The sequence below is a fragment of the Pectinophora gossypiella genome, chromosome 9, assembly GCF_024362695.1.
Source record: "Pectinophora gossypiella chromosome 9, ilPecGoss1.1, whole genome shotgun sequence".
Classification (NCBI taxonomy): Eukaryota; Metazoa; Arthropoda; class Insecta; order Lepidoptera; family Gelechiidae; genus Pectinophora; species Pectinophora gossypiella.
This window is the reverse complement of record NC_065412.1, coordinates 5659499-5679680: the sequence shown is the minus strand read 5'-3', so window position 1 is coordinate 5679680 and position 20182 is coordinate 5659499. Positions and strand designations below refer to the sequence as shown.

At 37.6% G+C, this 20182-nt stretch overlaps 1 protein-coding gene across 1 annotated transcript; it reads right to left on the bottom strand.

Moving 5' to 3' along the window:
* Positions 1-1319: 1319 nt before the first annotated feature.
* On the bottom strand, positions 1320-12406 carry LOC126369872 (alanine--glyoxylate aminotransferase 2-like). Its single transcript, XM_050014461.1, has 10 exons — positions 12226-12406; positions 12045-12145; positions 11838-11956; positions 9668-9902; positions 9157-9250; positions 8470-8684; positions 5294-5513; positions 3112-3356; positions 2326-2500; positions 1320-1582 (listed from the first exon to the last, which is right to left on the bottom strand). Exons 2-10 carry the CDS (start codon positions 12104-12106, stop codon positions 1493-1495), a joined length of 1455 nt encoding a protein of 484 aa, XP_049870418.1. The 5' UTR covers positions 12107-12145; positions 12226-12406; the 3' UTR covers positions 1320-1492.
* Between the last annotated feature and the right edge of the window lie 7776 nt (positions 12407-20182).

Here is a 20182-nt window from a genome sequence, read left to right as displayed (position 1 = left end):
AAGAAGAAAATAAAGAAACTAACTGAGGCTGTAAAAGAATGCCACATCTCAACACCTGCAACTACACAAGAAGTACCCAAAGAAAAAGAAATTATACTTGATGAAGTGCTGAATCTAGAACTTCTTTCAAAATGGCCTAAACGGAAAATAAAAGCACCTGCAATTTTCCTGCATAAAACAATGAGTTTTTCACAACATGCACGTAAGCTGGTAGCAATGGGTGTAAACTTCTATCAACCCACCTTTGGAATAAACTTCATTAAAATACATTGTCAGAATTTCGATCATCATAAGACAATGATGCAATATTTTGACAAAAACAATCTACCATATCATACATTTGGGAATCCTAATAAAAGAAAAATGAAGGTGATAATCAGGGGATTACCTAAAGATTTAGATTTGGATGAATTGAAGGCAGGGTTGAAGACTCTTTCTATCCCGGTAGTGAGGGTACATAAAATGCATATGAAAGAATATGTCAAGGATAAAGATATTTTGGTACTAGCTGTTGTACCATATGATGATGAAGGCAAAAAGATATTACGTCTCAAGACGGTTTTTGGTCATGAAGTCAAATTGGAACCTCCACATAATAAAACACGGCAGTGCCACCGCTGTCAGAAATGGGGACATTCGCAACGTTACTGCCATGGAGAGGTGAGGTGTGTTAAATGTGCAGGCTACCATAATACTAAAAAATGTTCTAGAGATGCTGAAAATGAACCTCCAACATGTTCCAATTGTGGTGGGGAACACACAGCTAGCTACCGGCAGTGCCCATACTGTCCAGATTCACTTGAATTTAAGTACTGTCAACAGAACAAGTTGAAGAGAATTCAGAAGTTAGGACCTAACCAACAGCGCCAGCTTGTTACCTTAGAGAATATTGATGCTTTGTACAAAAGGGTCAAGGATCTTGCTAAACCTACTGAAACAATCCCATTCTAAGACTATTTAATTTTCTTTAAGCCAAAGTGATACTATTTGTGGAAAGCACAGGTTATCAAAAGCCAGTATGCATTGTGATTAACTTGTTTTTTTGTGTTGCATAGTTTCTTAACATGTATACAGGATTCAGTAAGTCTAAATAATGTAACTTCTCAGTCTTATTATCTGATGTGTATGCAAAATAAATTAGATTATAAGGAAAATTGTTAAGGAATAAGATTCTTGGATAGACACAGGTGAAAGAAACTTTTGAATATTTGTAGTTAGACGTAAGAATGACCGAAACGGTTTTTTGATAATCTCCATGTACCTATCATTTCTCATAAAGTTTTTGAAGAAAGAAATAAAGTCAACTTTTAAAATAAATCTTGATTATTTATTTCATGGTGCTCCTTAACTATTTTTTTATTTTAAATTATATAAACTATTTACAAGTGTCATTTACAAGCTAAACTTAAAAGTAGTCTACTGTTAAAATTATATTTACAAAGTTTCAAAGTAATATTCGAAAATACTTATAAGGTATCATAGGAAGTTGGTTCTATGATATACTTTTAACACTATGCTGTATATTGCTCTTCATAACTGTGTCATTTTTCTGTGAGTCTTCACTGAGAGGAGTGACCAGCACCTGTAATAAGGAAAAAAAATACCTGAAGATCACATTCCAATATTATAGTACAGTCCATAGGTACAGTAACTCACTATAAAATTACGAACTTTATAGTGAGTGACTGGACTAGGTCCGCCGCTCGCCGGAGGTCCTTGTTCCTCCTTGGACTGTACTTATACTCATAGCTTAGACAATAAGTTAATCATGCTTAACATGTTCCTGGTAGTCGAGGTGAGTACTTAATCGAGTTCATAGAAAAAAAAACGCGTAAGCGTGCTTTTGCTTTTAATTTTCTGACAGGCAAAGTTGTTATTAACTCGGAAACGAAAAACTAAGACTATTTTCATCCCTGGAATGTTATAGAAATCAGAAGCGATAATTTTGATATGAAAATGCTTCGACTGATTTGAAGGCATTTTTAAGCATTTAGCGAAGGTAAAGGGATTTCTTGCTTTGCATTGTATCAGTTTCTATACACATGCGTTCACTAACGTTTTATGTTATAGCACGGGGCGTAGGGTAGCTTTCAGAATATAACATTTTCTTTCGCACTAGGCTGTACTCGTAAGTACTCTATCTTTCTACCCTACGCACCAAGCTAGAGCGCAACTAAGCGTGCAAAAACGGCAAGTTCGCGCTGTAACAACCTATCTGTCGTCTGGAAGTTACTATTAGAAATAATCTCAACCTTTTGTCTGTCTTGTGTGTAGTTTGTATGTTCGTTGCACTATAAATTAAATAAATAAACAGCGATAATTTACCTCAAGTTTGAGATTAGTGACGGGTATCCTTTGTCCGTCGAGTTCTGCGAGCACGCGGTCGAGCGTGTCGACGAGGCGGTCTGCGTCCTGCGTACTGAACACCATGGGTGGCTTGAACTTCAACACATTGCTGTCCGGACCGTCGCGGCTGATTAGGATCTTTTCTTCTCGCATCCTGTAAGCGAAATGCGGGTTAATAAATATCATAATTTAAGAGCTTAATCTTAGTTATTACTTTCATGAAAACTCAAAGGTACATGTCCTTCTTATGTCATTCTTTAGTCTGGTTACGGTGCGGAGTTCCTCCTCAGTGAAGTATGTAAACATAAGAAAGTGTTTTCGCTTTTTTGTTCTGTATTTACTTATAAGAAGAGAGGAATGACGATTACTTCACCGACAAGAGCGGAGCTCTTAAATAGAGAGAGAGAGATTTACTTATAAGGAAAATAACAACAGTAGCAGTAGTATTTTCAGTCATGATAGGCCTTTGGCGGCTCAATAGTAACCCTGACACCAGGGTTGATGAGATTGGTAATTCACCTCACAACCCACACGATAGAAGAAGACAACAGTTTTTGTTGACATTCTGTCTGAAATTAGGTTGTAATTGTCACACAATAATATAACAGTGGAGTGCATTTAACCCAAGCAGTGGAGCAGGGCTGGAGTTCGGGTTGACCTCAAGTTGATTGAGGGGCGGTCAGTGCTCAGCGAACAACGAATATAGGCTGTTGTTTAGGAAACTGTAATTATTATTATGAACAAATGAGTGATTTCAAAAGTTACCTATTAACAACATGTTTAGCCTCAGCCGTGGCGGGTGTCCTGGCGTCCCGGTCGGTTACAAGTTCGACCCCCACAAACAGTCCTCGGCCTCTAACATCGCCTACCAGCCGGTGCTTGTGTTTCAGAGCCTCGCAACGCTCCAGCAAGTGGCTGCCGACTCTTGCAGCTCGCTCCATCAACTTCTCTTCTTCAATCACGTCTAGAACCGCGTTGGCGATCGCACACGATACTGGGTTTCCGCCGTACTGGAATTCGAAAGGAAATACAATTGGTTATGTACTTTATAATAAGAATGGATTGTGTGAGTTTAGTAGGATATGATAACATATAAAAAACATAGCAACGACCCTGTATTCTTGAAAGGGTAGGTAATGGTGTATAGTATAGATACACCCACTCTTCGCCAGCTATGCTTAAGTCCCGTGTAATAGGGAATGAGCCTATTGCCATTAACCGGACAGAAATCCTGGTAATTACGTGATATCGATAGGATATAGATATGTAGAAAATATAGTTCATAGTAGAAGGAAGTTCGATATCCGATGTCATTTTAATATAGGTATACACATTGAAGACTTGTTCATCATCATTAATATACTATGTAATGAAAATAAAAGACTTCATTAGGTCACTGTAGAATATACCTACGTCTTAAACTTAGTTCGCCACAATAAGTTTTGCTAAAATATTAACCAGTTCTTTATTATTTCAATTAACGACCTCCATGGTCTAGTGGTTGACCGTTAAGCTCACGATCCAGAGGTCCTGGGTTCGATCCCCGGTGGGGACATATCACAAAAAATACTTTGTGGTCCCTAGGTTGGTTAGGACATTACAGCCTTATAACGCACACGATAGAAGAAGATTATTTCAATAGAAAACTTATCCACAGTGAGTTCATGTATGGAAAACTTATATGTTTACTTACAATGTAAGCAATTTGCGGGCAATCGAAACATGATAACTAGACACATACACTGCTGTTTATGTAACTTTAACAAATTAACTCTAATAGGTTTTGCATTACTCTGTTATTTAGTATATTTTGCATATATAGTGCTAATTTGTATAATAGGTACTTACCTATATACTTGTGTCGTATATCCCCTGCACAATGCTTGAAGTAAGAACATTAAATATTTTATAATGAGGGATTTTTGAGGGTACGTTCCCCAAACAAAATATAGATAGCGCTGTTCAGATTTTAACGTGATAATTTTTACCTATTTTCTTATTATACTCGGGGCGTATATTACCTATTTTGTCATTGCTCGGGGCGTAGACATAATTATTCAAAAATATACTAATCTAATGGCAGAGGCATACATAAAAATAATTGTGTTGCTACCTATATTGCTTCTCTTTATTTTGATCAGAATAATAATGGGTGGAAGATGTGTTGCGCCTGGGTGTAATAACAAGGGTAATCATTTATACCCAAAAACAAAGACAAAAGATGCATGTCTGTTATCCATGAAATTAGTAGATTAAACAAAGGGATGTAAGGGGCTCCAAATGACACCTTTCGGAGCCCAAGCCAGCCTCGCCTGCACGCGATACATCCTGCTGTTCAACGAAAGAGGCTCTGACGACCCAACAACACGCACTGGACCAGCGCGGTGGGCTATTATGGTCTAACCCCCAAAAGTGGGGGAAGCCTATGCCCAGTAGTGGGCGTCATACGGCTGATGATGATGAAACGAAGGGAAAACTGTACAGCGCCATCTGCATTTTTTTGGTGAATTCGACTTTACGAGTTTGAATTTTTACTGTCCGCACCAATCCGCACTGGGCCCGCGTGGTGGTTTAAGGCCCGATCTCCCTATCCATCCATAGGGAAGGCCCGTGCCCCTGCAGTGGGGATGTTAATGGGCTGGTGATGATGAGTTTGAATTCAATAATTGACGATTGATTCACGTGGTTTCCAGTAGGTATTAGTGCCCCGTTGATGGCATTTAGCTCGGGAGTTAAACTAGTACTATTATTTAGTCTGTGGTTAAACATAGCTGGCGAAGAGTAGATGTATTTAGGATACACCTCTGCCTACCCCTTCGGGGATTAAAGCGTGATGCTGTGTTATATTGGGATTCTGTATCAAAAGCGGCTGCAAGTTATCTTACGATCGTTTGTAGCTTTGCGCACCCCATTAGGGATCACTACTTTTTAAGTATATTAAACTCACCGTGTTGAAATATTCCACGCCAGTATCAGCGAAACTCTTGGCAATTTCGGGAGTAGTGATGACGGCTGCCACGGGATGTCCGTTGCCCATGGGTTTGCCCATCGTCACGATGTCGGGAACCACGTCTTGGGTTTGGAAGGCCCACATGTGGGTCCCCACGCGACCGAACCCCACTTGGACTTCATCGGCGATGCAGACACCATCGGCTTCGCGGACGTATCTGTAAATTAAGATTTAGAGCATAATGAATAACGACCTCCGTGGTCCAGTGGTTGAGCATTCGCCTCACGATCCGGAGGTCCCGGGTTCGATTCGCGGTGGGGACATATGACAAAAATGACTTTGTGGCCCTAGTTTGGTTAGGACATTACTGGCTGATCACCAGATTATCCGAAAGCAAGATGATCCGTGCTTCGGAAGGCACGTTAAGCCGTTGGTACCGGTTACTACTTACTGATGTAATTATGTTGTCGTTACATGAGCCATGTCAGGGGCCTTTGGCGGCTCAATAATAACCCTGACACCAGGGTGGATGAGGTTAGTACTCCACCTCACAACCCACACGATAGATAGAAGAAGAATAAGAATATTGTTTTGTTCCACTAGCAACAAACTGGTACTAACCAGTTTACATTTTTCTTTAAGAAGTAGGTAATTACGAATATTATGAATACGGGCAAAAGGAAATGGCTCAGCTTGTGTTGTGAAGGAGGCATGCTAAGGTACCATCCAGCGCTAGTTTTCAGTCATTTCCTCTTCCTGGGTGCGGAAGTAATTGTCAACGAGGGTAGAGGACATTAAATAGAAATATATTATAGCAACTTTAGGTAAGATATAGTAAAATAAAATTTAGACAAATAAAATTACAATGGTGCAGCGTGATGGTGCGTGCTCCATACCCCCTCTGTGACGTATATTACGTAGGCTGTTTATGTTAAATAAAATTATAGGTAGGTACTTTTTTGTGTGTGTGTAATAATAATGTTTTGTATGAATTAGGTAAACCTACCAATGGCAATGTGTTGGCCATTTATCGTTATAAAGCGTATTATTTAAGTAGTTATCATATCTCTCTCTCACACACACACACCATACACTATTACTTATAAAAACATATTAAAAAAATGTTTAGTATTTAAGTTATTTTTACATCTTATTTGGCTTATTTGTGTACAACTTGCTTTTATGGAAGAGCGGAGTCTCTTGACACATGCACTACGCTTAAAAAGACACTCCAACCACCTTCATTATTATTTTTTCTAACTAATAAAGTATTTTGTATTTGTATTTTTGTATAGTTATTTATCTTAAAACATGGAAGTAAATGTATCTTCAGGTTGTCAGCTTCAGGGGTTGTGAGATCAATGATCAACCTCATCAACCCTGGTATCATTGAATCGCCAAAGGCCTCTGATATGCTTCATTTTTGCTTTCCTAGTACGCCACTAAGCTTTGTAACTCGACCTAATCCTATTCGGATTTTATTTTAAAAAGACAAACATAACAAAAGTATCGATTGACGTTTCTGAGTTACAATTAAGAATTTGCGCTATGCGCAGGCCTATTATAATTTATCATAAGTTAATAAATAGACGAGGTCGACGAGATTTATCAGTTCCTTATCAGCTCAATAAGAATTAAATATTCCATCATTGCACTGGTACAAACTGGTATAAGTAGCATGTACTTAGATAACATGTGATAATACTGTTACACGAGAGCATTGCATGACCACGTGAATATATTATTGTAATTTATTTTTTGTAATTTAATATTGACGTGTAAAACCTGTGATTTTTTAAATAAATAAATACAAATACAAAGCTTAAACGCAAAACGTTTGTTTTTTACAAAAATTTCGACCAATGACCAAAGTTGTATGGACTTGACTTTCTCACTGCTTCAGCAAGGCAAGATGTTATAAATGATGCACTGTACGGGTACTACAATAGTGACCTGTTTCCCGTGCCAGTAGCGGCAATAACGGCCTCTCAGGTCCGAGAGCGTCAAAACAGTATGTATGTGCACATACTGAGCATTATCATGTACTCATGAGCACTATCATGTGACCACTTTAGAACCCTGTTGCACTATCATATTTAGCATTTAATGAGACTTACCTACGGTTTAATTTGTCAAAAAAGTTAATCTTTTTCTTCTATCGTGTTGTGAGGTAGATTATCAACCCCCATCAACCCTGGTGTCAGGGTTACTATTGACCCGCCAAAGGCCCCTGACATGGCTCATGTAACGACTACTAACTTACATCAGTAAGTAGTAACCGGGACCAACGGCTTAACGTGCCGCACGGGTCATCTTTCTTTCGAACAATCAGGTGATCAGCCTGTAATGTCCTATAACCAAACTAAGGATCACAAAGTGATTTTCGTGTTGTGTCCCCACCGGGATTTGAACCTGGGACCTCCGGATCGTGAGCCCAATGCTCAAACCACGGGACCGCAGAGACCGTTAAAAAAGTTAATGTGACATGGTTTCAAAGTGTATACATATTATATTAGTACTCGTGACCGTAACTATATCCGAATGACTTTTCCAATAATAAGTGTATTAACACTTCAAACAAACAAGCCAAGTTGCGCAAACACAACTGACGCCAGAAAAAGTCATTGACTCGTGAAAACAACAAAATAATCCTTCATTTTGCGCGCCTGATTCATACGACTTTGAGTATGCTAAAGTGATTATCATTATCTAAGTTTTTTACACATAATGGGTGCTTTTCAGTTTCTGTACCTACTTTTTTAACGAGCTATGGGCAGTGTTTTGTTGAAATTATGCTGGTAACATAAACATGTTATGTTAAGGTAAACTTTCACACCCATACCTACCTAATAATAGTACACATTATACTCAATCACTTTTGGAGTGTGTAGAATTACAAATCGTCAGAACTAAACTTTTTTTTTACGTATTAATGACATAAGACATAACAACATAAGCTCATGTCTATATACCAATTGGGGTAATCAAAGGTCCATCCATCGCAAGATAAATAAACTAAGTACCAATACGTCACCGAGCTTTCTGTTAGACCAATGTGACAGGTGGTGAGCCGTATCGCCGTCTATAATGGTCGAGCAAACTAAGTATGGTCGTAATTTTTGGGGCGTATATAGGCTGTTTATGTTATATGGTATGATGACAGAAATACTCACTCGAACACGTGTTTGAGGTAGCCATCAGGCGGGATGATCTGTCCGCCACAGCTCTGCAAGCTCTCCGCGATGTATGCGCAGACGCCGCGCTTGTTCTTTGATACTTCCTTACAGATCTTGCCGACCTCTTCAGCGTACAGTTTCCCTAGCTCTTCTTCTGATGATCCGTCTTTAGGGTAAGTGTACTTCCCCCTGTACACATCTGGTACTGGCGCCTGTTTTGCATATAAAAAGACAATGTATCAAGGAGTTTTTACTCAGTATCTCTTATTGGAGGAAAGGTAAGGTGCATGAACTTATTATTTGTTTAGTCAAAGGTTATCATGAATTAAATTTTATACGGACGTGGATATCAACGTGACTGCCGACGACTTTAAAAATAGATACCTAAGTGTAATCTGACTACCGAACTGCACATTTATCATTTCCGTACTAGTAAATTGTTAATTGTTAGTATGTGCAATTTTACACAAAACAACTTTAGGTAGTATGCATTGTTTAGCAAAGTGAAAAAGGGAAGAATCTAAAATTCGGATGAGACGAGACATCATGAAAACTGATTTATGTGCCTTCCTGACAGTGTAGTAAGTACAATTATGGCATGTAAACAAACAGATAACTAATTGGGTCGATAATAATTTTATCTAGGGGCGCGCGTCGGCGAGTGGAATAAGGAGGGAAACTCACCACATGAACCCACTCTGGCTTCTCGGGCCCTCCGGGTAGGTTCAGTTTGTATGGAGACACATCAATCATAGAAGTGAGATGGCCATGATACGCGCTGGAACAAACAGGCGCTACAGCACCCACAAACACTTCGAGCCACTCGAAGCGACCGCATACATCCATCCATCACACTTATTGGCGTTAGAGGCAATAAAGACTTACTCGATTTTGGTTAAAAAAATATCAATTTTGTTACACGCTGTTTTGTCGAATATTACTGATAAACTATCTATTTGGAATCAAATACGTAATTGTTACAATATATAGGTACCTACTTTGTTAAAATTTAGAAACGGAACACAATATTGATATTTTATCATTTTCAAAAAGAGAACATCAATAAAGTAAAGAAAAACTTAAAATTTTATATTGCCAACGTCCTTTTATTCTTTCAATCTTTCTCACAAAACCCCAGAATTTTGAAAGACACGGCAAAGAACAAATTAATAATTTAATTAGAAAAGGTACTTACTGGTCGAGGGTGATAACGTCTTTGTTCTTGGTGTGGATTCTAGCCAGCCTGAGGGCGAGGTCATTGGCCTCTGATCCTGAGTTGACGAAGAAGCAGACGGAGAGGGGTTCAGGCATAGTCTTAACTAGCCTCTCAGCAAGGATAACCAGCTCGTCGTGCAAATAGCGGTTGTTGGTTGAAATCAGCGACATTTGATTCCTACCCGCTTCTACCACGTGTGGGTGGCAATGGCCCACTGAAAATAAATGTCTTGGTCAAGTTTCATTGGAATAAAACGTGGGTAATGCTAGTCTATTTTTACGTTTAGGTATTTCGACCTAGATAGGGTTCAATGGCGCGCGACAGACCTATATTTAGCTGAGGGTTAATAACAAAAGCGATGCAATTAAATCAATCTGAGAAGTGCATTATTAGAAACTCTATCAAGATAGCTTATCACAGTGGGCACATTTTAACATCCTTCCTAGCCTAGAAAAAGAAAAAAATACAAAGTTTTATAACGTAACATGGCGTGTATCCTCCAAGGAGTAGGCAGAGATGTACTATATACACCCACTCCTCGCCAACTATGTTTATTCAAATTCAAAAATAATGTTTATTCAGTAGGTAACATAGTTACACTTTGAATCGTCAATTTTTACATAAGGGACGTCTCATCCGCCTAAAACTACTGCAGCTTATCACAACCTGTATAGCCGGGGAAAAGAAGCTGCAAGAAAAACCTCGGCACAGGGCCCTAGACGTTCGTTAAAAAAAAATCGAGTTTAAAGATTTAAAGATAGAAATTAAGTAGTCTGTTGCCGTTAAACGGGCTCATACTGGAAACCACGTGATATATATATTTTTTTTGACGTGACTTATTGTAGATTTGCCGCAGATGGCATTAACTACTTGGCCGGACAAATGGGGATCGCTGAAGGCTCTCACCCGGTACAACGTTTAAGACAACAGGCCTGAGGGTGCCCAGTTGGGCGCGAACCTCGGCTCAGGGCGTCGTCAAAGAGGAAAAATATTTGAAAGAATTAATCGACCCTAGTGGGTCGATAGCGATAAGCGGGGTCGGTATCGGGGCCCTGAAAATGATATCAATCATTTACGATCCAAACACGAATTCAAACTCATAAAGTCGAATTCAATGGTTTAGAGCCTGAGCGGGAATTCAAACCTGTGACACTATAATGTAAGTGACGCATTCTGCGAACAGAGTTATCGCACGGATTTTATACAACGAACACTGACTACTACAACCTAACTTTTGTGTAACAAATTAAATAACGATTTGCAACTCAAAACGAGCTATCGGCGTGATTTTATGTTATGATACATTTATATAGTTATCATTAACGTACTCATATACTGTCACGAGAACTAATATGTATTGTACACTTTGAAACCACGTCACATTAACTTTTTTGACAAATTAAACCGTAAGTCTCATTAAATGTCATGATAGTGCGACAGGGTTCTAAAGTGGGTACATGTTATTGCTCATGACTGTAAACACCCTGGAACGAATTATCACTGTTTAAACATAACTGGGCTTAGTCTAAAGGTTGCACTGTCTAGGTGCATGTATGAAGTGCATGTAACGAACGAGGCCCACGCGTGACTGCATTATCTTATCTACGTTTACTTAAATGCAATTCGCTTTATTTGGGACTTCGTAAAATCGTACCTTAAAATTAGCTAATATGACTAACAGTATAATGCTGCCTATCCTCGAAGAGATAGTTTATAGTCTATACTATGAAAACGTGCTTCTCGCCAATTATGACTAAGCCAGATGTAAAGAGGGGGGGGGGGGGGATGTAAAGGGGGATATTACCATCAAATCCAGGAAACCACGTGATTACAATTATTTATGATCCAAACATGAATTCAAACTCATAAAGTCGAACTCAGGGGTTTAGAGCGCGGGATTCGAACCCATAACACTGCGATGTAAGTTAGTCGTTCTTCGAACAAGGCTATCACTGATTAACAGGGTGGTTAGATCCGGTAGTTAATAGTAAAAGCCGCAGTCGTTAACACTGATATGCTTGATTGCATGGCAGGTTATAAGCCCATTGAACGTCTAAATAGATGAGGTAATTAAGAAGGCTTACTTCAAACCTGCTTATGTTACGGGGTAGGCAGAGACAAATAAATATGAAATCAAAAGTAAACATACCATGTGCGACATTGTTGATGCAGTCCAAATATCTCTCGCCCGTCTCATCATACATGAACTGAGCGATCCCTCTCACGATCTTCAGAGGGGTCGACCGGAAGAAGAGTTGGCAGGCAGAGCTTAAATAAAATATATAATTAATTTAACAGTTTTTAAAAAAACAATAATTTAAAAATTATCGTTTTCCGAAGAAAAATAAATACATACCCAACATGCTTCTCGCGAAGCTTAATAGTTTCAGATTTAGGCATCGACTGTAAATACGCCATGTTTTTCTTTTGACTAGAGTTTGCTTTGCAAAACAGAATCTAAAATAAAATAAAAATAAATATTATTTACGTTCAAAACCAAATAAATATGTAAATGGTAAATACAGATAAAAACTTACCTATAAATAAAAATAACACTAAAATACTGAAATAGGATTAGAAGTAGAATATAAATAGGGGGTGTGAGCCTAGGAACGTGACACGTCACGTGCGACGTCTGAGCAATGAATGCTGATGAGAGTGAGTCGTTACCGCGTTATATAGAGGCCGGAGCGCGCACGCCCTCCGCACAGCCAATGGAAACAAACCCACGCGATAGCCATCTTTATCAGTGCAACAGAGATAGGCGCCCATGATGACAAGTAGCGCGACCACGCGGCGTCAACCGAACAGCCATGGAGCAAACGCATGGCTGTTAAGGGGAAGCCGGCCTTCATACATAGATAAATAGGCAAAAACAGCTTAAGACCCATACAAGGTCAATTACCTAAATAAATATGTCTCTATCTATACAGGATATCGTGTATCTATGCAGACAGGATGGTACTTAGTTACTTAATCTTTGAACAGTTCATGGTGTCTACGTGATTTGATAGTGTTCAAACGTGTTATATGTAGGTATACATACACAGTATCTTCACTTTGGACAGTCCGTACTAACTAGTTGAATTTTCGTAGAAGGTACTCTTGGTTTACATGATAATGGTTGAGTGGCTTAGTAGAAATGTTTAAAAAATACATCTTCTTTCATATGGGTAGTGAGGTCTACCTATCCATCGCATGATGAACTGAGTATCCTCGCTTCACTTCAGCTTTCTGTTAGACCAACATGGTAGATGTAGGGCCGTATCGCTACCTATAATAGTCGAGGGAAGTATGATAGTGATATTTACACATAAGATAAATTAATCATTCATTTACCGGGGTTCGAACCGGTGATCCCCGTTCACACAGGACCACTAAATTTTGTATACAATCTTCCTACAAAAAAAGATAGATCTAAAATTACAATGCTTCGTTCAATGTAATTTGTTAATAGACAAAGTAATTAATGTGACTATTAATTTATAGTTCGTAGTAAGTCCCTTTGATTACCCTTCATGACATCATTAAATTGACACGATTCGCTAATGGGTCTTCAACTTAATCGTGTCTTTGTTAGAATGTTTGCGTATATGAAACAATATTGTTTTCTATGTAATATTAAATTAAACATGCCATGTTATTCGGCAAAAACGCGTGCAGAAAGTTTATCAATTTGTTTGCTAACAGTACACTATTGACGTAGGTAGTTAAATTGTATCATTTATCACGACAACCTCTGATTAGGTATGGTGAGCAATATAAAAAGTTTTTTCTAAGTGCTTATGTACTGCGATTTTATCGAAAATCAAATTAATACTTATTGCGCATTTCGGGATACTTACCTACTGTTCTAAATCGTATTATTTTTGCTGTGTGTGTCACTCTTCTTCTATTGTGTGGGTTGTGAGGTGAAATACCAACCTCATCAACCCTGGTGTCAGGGGTATTATTGAGCCGCCAAAACCCCATGACATGACTCATGTAACGACTACTTACTTACATCGGTAACCGGGATCAACGGCTTAACGTGTCTTCCGAAACACGGATCATCTTACTTTTGGACAATCAGGTGATCAGCCTGTAATGTCCTAACCAAACTAGGGATTACAAAGTGATTTTTTGATATGTACCCATCGGGATTAAAACCCGGGACCTCCGGATCGTGACCCCCAACACTCAACGATTGGACCACGGAGGCCGCGTGTGTCACTGTAAAATTAGAATTATTATAAAAAAATAATAAATAATAATAATATTATTAACATAGTTTTTCTTATATAAGTGTATTTAGTGCAGATTAAATAATATTAATAATATTTTTTTTTATTGTTTATTTTTATGATGTCGTCTTTCGAATCTGTTACTAATACTAGGTTAAGCTTTTTGTTACTAACTAAATATGGACTAGTTTCCGAAATAAATATTTTGAATTTGAATTTAATGGCTGAGCTATGCTTTAACTAGTATTCCTCAGGCCAAGGAGTCTAGATGAAAGCATCCTCTGTTTATAAATCGATCATGATGTTAATCCTAAAATAAACTGCATCACAAAGGAACAAACATGTTGTGACATCGATGATAAGTTATTTTATCAAGTTTGTTTGTGTACCTACTGTCTAAGGGCACATAGAAGGTCGCGCAAATCCTGATGCGTTAGCATAATAATTATCAAGCTTCGAAATCTGTGATAAAGAATATTGAGAGTATTGGTCGCGTCTTACTTTTTCTAAGTGACATACACAGGTATCTGTTAAGGCCTGGTAAGCCGTTCATCATTGTTGTTCATCCGGGAACCACAAGCAAACAGTTACTGCCATAATTATACATGCATAATTATCATAAGCTAACGACTAAGTCCCAATCGTGGTAGGCGGAGGTACATCCATCGCAAGATGAACCCACCCACGCCTCACCGAGCTTTCTGTTCATCACTAATTTAAGAGCCACGCTCTTGTCAGTGTAGCGTTCCCCATTCTTGTCTATCAAAGGCCAATTGTTTCACTTCCTAAGCTTCCTAGACCAACGTAATAACTAGGTGGTAGTCGTATCGTCGTCTACAATGGTCGAGCCAACTGTGTTAGTGAAAACTGCACTAATATTCTATGGAATCCTTTTTCTATCCGCATAATGTAGTCCAATAAAGTGTATTGTAAGTATTATAACCGACATGGTGCTGCTGCGTGTAGTATGCTCAGAGTCTGAATATCCCTTGGATGAGAATTTGAATGTCAGAGGTCAAATTGTAATGTCTTGTTAAATATATCAATATTACATAAGCAATATTTTTCTAATCTCATCTAGCCTACAAGATCCCACTGCTGGGCAAAGGTCTCCCCTTCTCCTTCCATTTTTTGCGGTCTTGTGCGTATTCCGGCCAGTCTCTCCTGCAAGCGTCCAAGTCGTCACGCCATCTCTTTCGAGGTCTGCCACGACGCCTGTACCCGTCATTAGGCACCCAATGCGTGACGATCCGTGCCCACCGCTCAGGGTGCAATATTTTTATTTTATTATTATATTTTAATATATTTAATATTAAGTACCTAACTTGTGATCCTGACCGTACGTGTTTTAAAAATAGACCATTGTTGTTTGTACATGGCAATTGATACTGTTAAATAATAGTAAAACCTTAAATATAACGTAGGTCAACAAATATACTTGTTTGCCAAACTTATTTGCGGAACTTTCCACCATTGAGGTAATTGTACTTAGATAGTATCTACGTACTATCTCGTTCGTAATCGTTATACATGATGTTTTTATTTCTATTTGTTTTTATTGTATATTATATTTGGAAACATCTCAAATCTTATTGTTCTTCACTATTTAGGCACGGCCACGTTTTCTTATTACCGTCTTTTTTTTTACCGACTTCAAAAAAGGAGCAGGTTCTCAATTCGACCGTATATTTTTTTTGTCTTTATTTTGACTGCACTTTTTGTGTCTATCATACTGTGTTTTTAAATGAATACAAATTATAACTTGCGTAAGTACGTAGGTACCCTTAAAAACTTTTCCACTTAGGTACCTACCCTTTATAAGTCAAGTTGAACAACTTATTGCTAACTGATGTTTAGATTATATATTTTGCGTTGAGACAAACCCATATCGAGTTTAACAATGCTTCTTAGCGTTTAAGGTATTATGTTCATGTTTTTATTAAAAAATAAAAAAGAAAACGTTGAAGGCTATACGGATGAAGTCTTTTTATTATCAAATGCCCATGTTGTAACTATTGTCTGTCTCTAAATGCGGGTCTTATAACTCTTATTATAAACAAGGATTAATATGTAGGTGGGTCGTTCTTCTTTTTTATCGACACTGATCTGTCTTTCGTTCTGCTTCTGATAAGTTATGTTTTTGAATTTTATTTCATGTTTCCATTGTTCAAAAATATAGCTATCTTATTGTACTCAAAATACGTATTATAATCGGTTCCTCAATTAGTGATTAACGTAGCTTGATTGTTTTTTACAAATTTCTGTGACAAAGTTGTAAATTGAAATGCTGTCTCCGATGAAAAGGACCACTCTGTCACAATATTTTTTTGAACGCGCCTGCAATGAAAAGTATGTAACCAGGATAAGGAGAACCACTACATAGTCTTCTACAGACACATCTTTATATGATGTTTTAAAATATTTATTGCCGTTATAATTTTAAAGATGTTAAATCCGATAAATCGAGAAAATGACATTTTACTGTCGATAAAAAAGAAGAACGACCCAGGTACATATTATCCAAATAATAAAAATGTTCGCAGTCATCCTATTACTTTGTTGTTACGCGGATTACATAAAAGTAAATTTGTTATCATTAATAGCCTGTAGGTAAACGTGAGGAAATAGATTTTCATGATAAGTAAAGCCATATCGTTCTCGTTATGAACGTACGTAGATGAATCAGTTTTGTTTCCGCTGCTTTTCATTCAAATCAATTATGTAAGTAATTACCTACTAATTTAGTAATGTTTAGTGCTTACTCATACCGCCATTGGCTTTTATGGGGATAAAGCAATGATTATTAAGTCATAATAAGTAGGTAAGTAATTACCTATAAATTAGTTTGACACAGGTATTTTTAGACTTGTGACTGCCCTAAAAAATAGTACCTAATGTGGAGAAAATGTGCCTGACCTATGCAAAGTCATTCAGGTGAATATAGTTGAATAAACTATTTCTAAAAACAGAGGTGTTTGTGGCAGATAAACCAAGATGAGAATGAAAGGGTATAAGAGCATTAGCTCTGCGTTATCGAATCCAAAACGTCCCTCCACATTTCAGTAGGTTAAGGTCGCGCCGTATCTCAGGTCGATGACCGACTGCGTGTAATGGGACCCGTACGTGCGATGCATACATCTTTACAATACACCTGAAACTTTAAGCAAGATGATATTGTAGGTATTCATTACGTAGGTGTACTAAAGACTCGCTTACATCACTCCTCCTCCTCGCTTAGGTATTCCATTTCTATCCTATTCCGGAAGGAATAACAAGTGCCTACTATTGAATACTTTCGCATTATTTGCATTCAAATATTTATATACGTAAGTACGATTTTTCAAAATTACAATTTAATCCTTATGAATATTTACAGAAATCACTGAAAGAAGTCGCAATAACATTAGCACATGAATACAAAACAGGAACGCAATAAGTGATTTCGACAAACATTAGATTTCAGTATTGAAGTAGATAACATCGATGCGTAGGTCCTACGTAATGCAAATTATGTATGTCGTAATATCACAAGTATATTAAAATCAGATTGTCATATTTTAGTCCGCTCATGCATAAACAAATGTCGCCTTATAGTGAAAACTACGTAGGCCTTATCTACAAAAATCACATTATGATGTCAGCAACATCAACCCGACAACAACAGAAACCCGGGTTCCGTATAATATTTTTCAGGGGTTTGGCTATTACATGCTGCACACAGAGCCCTTATGTATTTATTTTTTCAGAATAGTAACATACATATAGTTGGTCTATTCTTCTTACTCATCATCATTAATTACCACCACGCCACCACCCACCACCACGACCACCACGCTCTAGTCTTTCTCCATTCTTGTCTATCAATGGCCAATTCTCTCACTTCCTTATAAAACACGACGTTCACGTTCTCTTTAATCGCTGTTCCATGTAAGCTCTTCTCGGTCTTCCCCTTCCCTTCCTTTCTTTGTAGCTTGTTGATTCTTTTTACTACTCGACTATAAAATCGACATAAGCGTTAGCCACTTTTTAATTTGACGAAAAGATTCGTTTTCCTTAAATTGAAAATGAATATTTCATTTGTAATCTTAAGTGTTTACTATAATGAACTTATTTATGTTTGTGTTACATAATATAATATATTTATTTTATCTAGGTACTTATTCTGTACTTATCATTGTACGGGGTCATAGTTTATTTTTGTATCTAAAGTAGGTACTTATACTGAAAAAATAAGCAGCGATTGAAGCTCGCGAAAAAAAATTCCTTGGGTCAAGATGTTATCGAATCTAGTATAATAAAATAGGTTGGTTCGGCGCGATTAGATAACATTAATTAAAATTATACCTACTTCACACAACCTGTAAAAAATATATTTATTAAACTAATATGGTAGGTCAATATTCATACCCAACAATGATACAACTTGTTCGACATTTTGATTGATAGTTCAAGAAGATTGATAGTTCAAGAAGTCGAAAGGTTTTATTAAATGAAGGATGTTTTCACATATCAAGATTTTTTTTTAATTAACATTAAGTATGTTTTTTTTTAAATAAAAGCATTGTTATTCTTCTATGGTGCGGGTTGTGAGGTGGATTACCAACCCCATCAACTATGGTGTGAGGGTTTACTATTAAGCCGCCAAAGACCCCTGACATGGCTCATGTAAAGACTTAGTAGTCGTCATACCTACATCAGTAAGTATATAACCAAGTAACCGGGACCAACGACTTAACGTGCCTTTCGAAGTAAGGATCATCTTACTTCCGGTCAATCAGGCGATCAGCCTGTAATCACCAAACCAGGGATCACAAAGTGATTTTTGTGATATGTCCCCACCAGGATTTGAACCCGGAACAGAAACTTACAGAAACTTTTTGAATTTACGCGCATTGATGGGATAGGAGACCTCCTGACAGAGCGGCGCCAATAGTGGCGTGAATTTTCGTATATCTACGAGAGTTTATGTATGGTTTATGGATCTAAAAATATTTATTAGGTACCACTGATGTGCAGAGGACGCGTCCACCTTTGGCGAGCTTTAGCTGTAAATGTTATAAATTATAGCACGGTGCGTAGGATAGCTGTTAGAATAGTAACATTATTTATGTATCTCTATCGCACTAGGCTGTACTTGTATCTCTGTCATGGTAGAGCGCAAACAGTATAAGTGCACATAACGCTTTAAGTTTTGTTCTGCTATCGGTAGGTCTGACGCGTGTATATCACGCCCAGTAACCGTGGGATCCATGCGGCCTGGTTGCCCAACTATTTATCGGTGCCCTACCTCTGCCACTATGTTGTCTTACACTCGTAAATATATCTATGTATACCCAACATAGATATATTCACAACTATCATAACTTGTCTATTAATAATGGGCCCGATTGCAGACACCTAATTTTATTTTAAGTTATACCTGTCATTTTCTTATCCGCCGAAAAGGAAAGGGACGGATGATTGACAACTGTTAATTTTAAAATGAATGAATAACCGGGCGGGTAAAATAGGCATCTCGCTCATATGAAACGGTAAAATGGGTAATGGCCAATATATCATTTTAAAGGGTTTTTTAAACTTCTGCCTGTCGATTACCCGTCCCTTTCTTTCTCAGCGGATAAGAATATTACAGGTATAACTTAAAATAAAATTAGATCGTGTGTACAGGAATCAGCACCAATGTCAAAATTGTAAAGTATTTTGGAGGTTTATTCATACAATAACACGAGTGCCCATTCTACAATTTAGTTCGAATTTAGTTTGACAGTTCTAAAAGTAGCTCTATCTCTTTCTTGCACCCATCGTAAGTAAAGGGATTGTCATCATTAAGTACCTAATAAAGTAGGTAAAGAAATGATAATATACGATATCAGCTGATTCCGTGAAGACAATGTGTATAATATGTCTGTCTATGGTATTGATACCACTATTATGTTATGTGGTTTTTTTATATTAAGGGTATGGTTTTAAGAGCATCAGAATGACTGCCCAAAATGACAGATCAGCTTTAAAATATTACTAACATCCAATACCTTTTAGCTACTATTTAATACCTTTGTATAGATATTTTCTACCTAATTAATAAATAAGAAAATTAATTTAAAAAATGGCCAGTCATTCTGATGTCTGAATGACCACCCACATTTAGAATCTCCACAAAAAGGCTCCGAAATGTAATTTCGCCTATACACAAATTTAGTACCTATTCAGTAGCTAAAAGGTATTGGATGTTAGTAATATTTTAAAGCTGATCTGTCATTTTGGGCAGTCA

What these genes read in the sequence shown, in the direction of transcription:
- LOC126369872 (XM_050014461.1), bottom strand. Translation starts at nt 12,106, where the DNA reads ATGGCGTATTTACAGTCGATGCCTAAATCTGAAACTATTAAGCTTCGC. An exon ending in AGCCAGAGTGGGTTCATGTG is followed by an intron (nt 8,685 to 9,156) that starts GTGAGTTTCCCT and finishes TATGCAAAACAG; the next exon opens with GCGCCAGTACCAGATGTGTA. An exon ending in TCACTAATCTCAAACTTGAG is followed by an intron (nt 1,583 to 2,325) that starts GTAAATTATCGC and finishes TCCTTATTACAG; the next exon opens with GTGCTGGTCACTCCTCTCAG.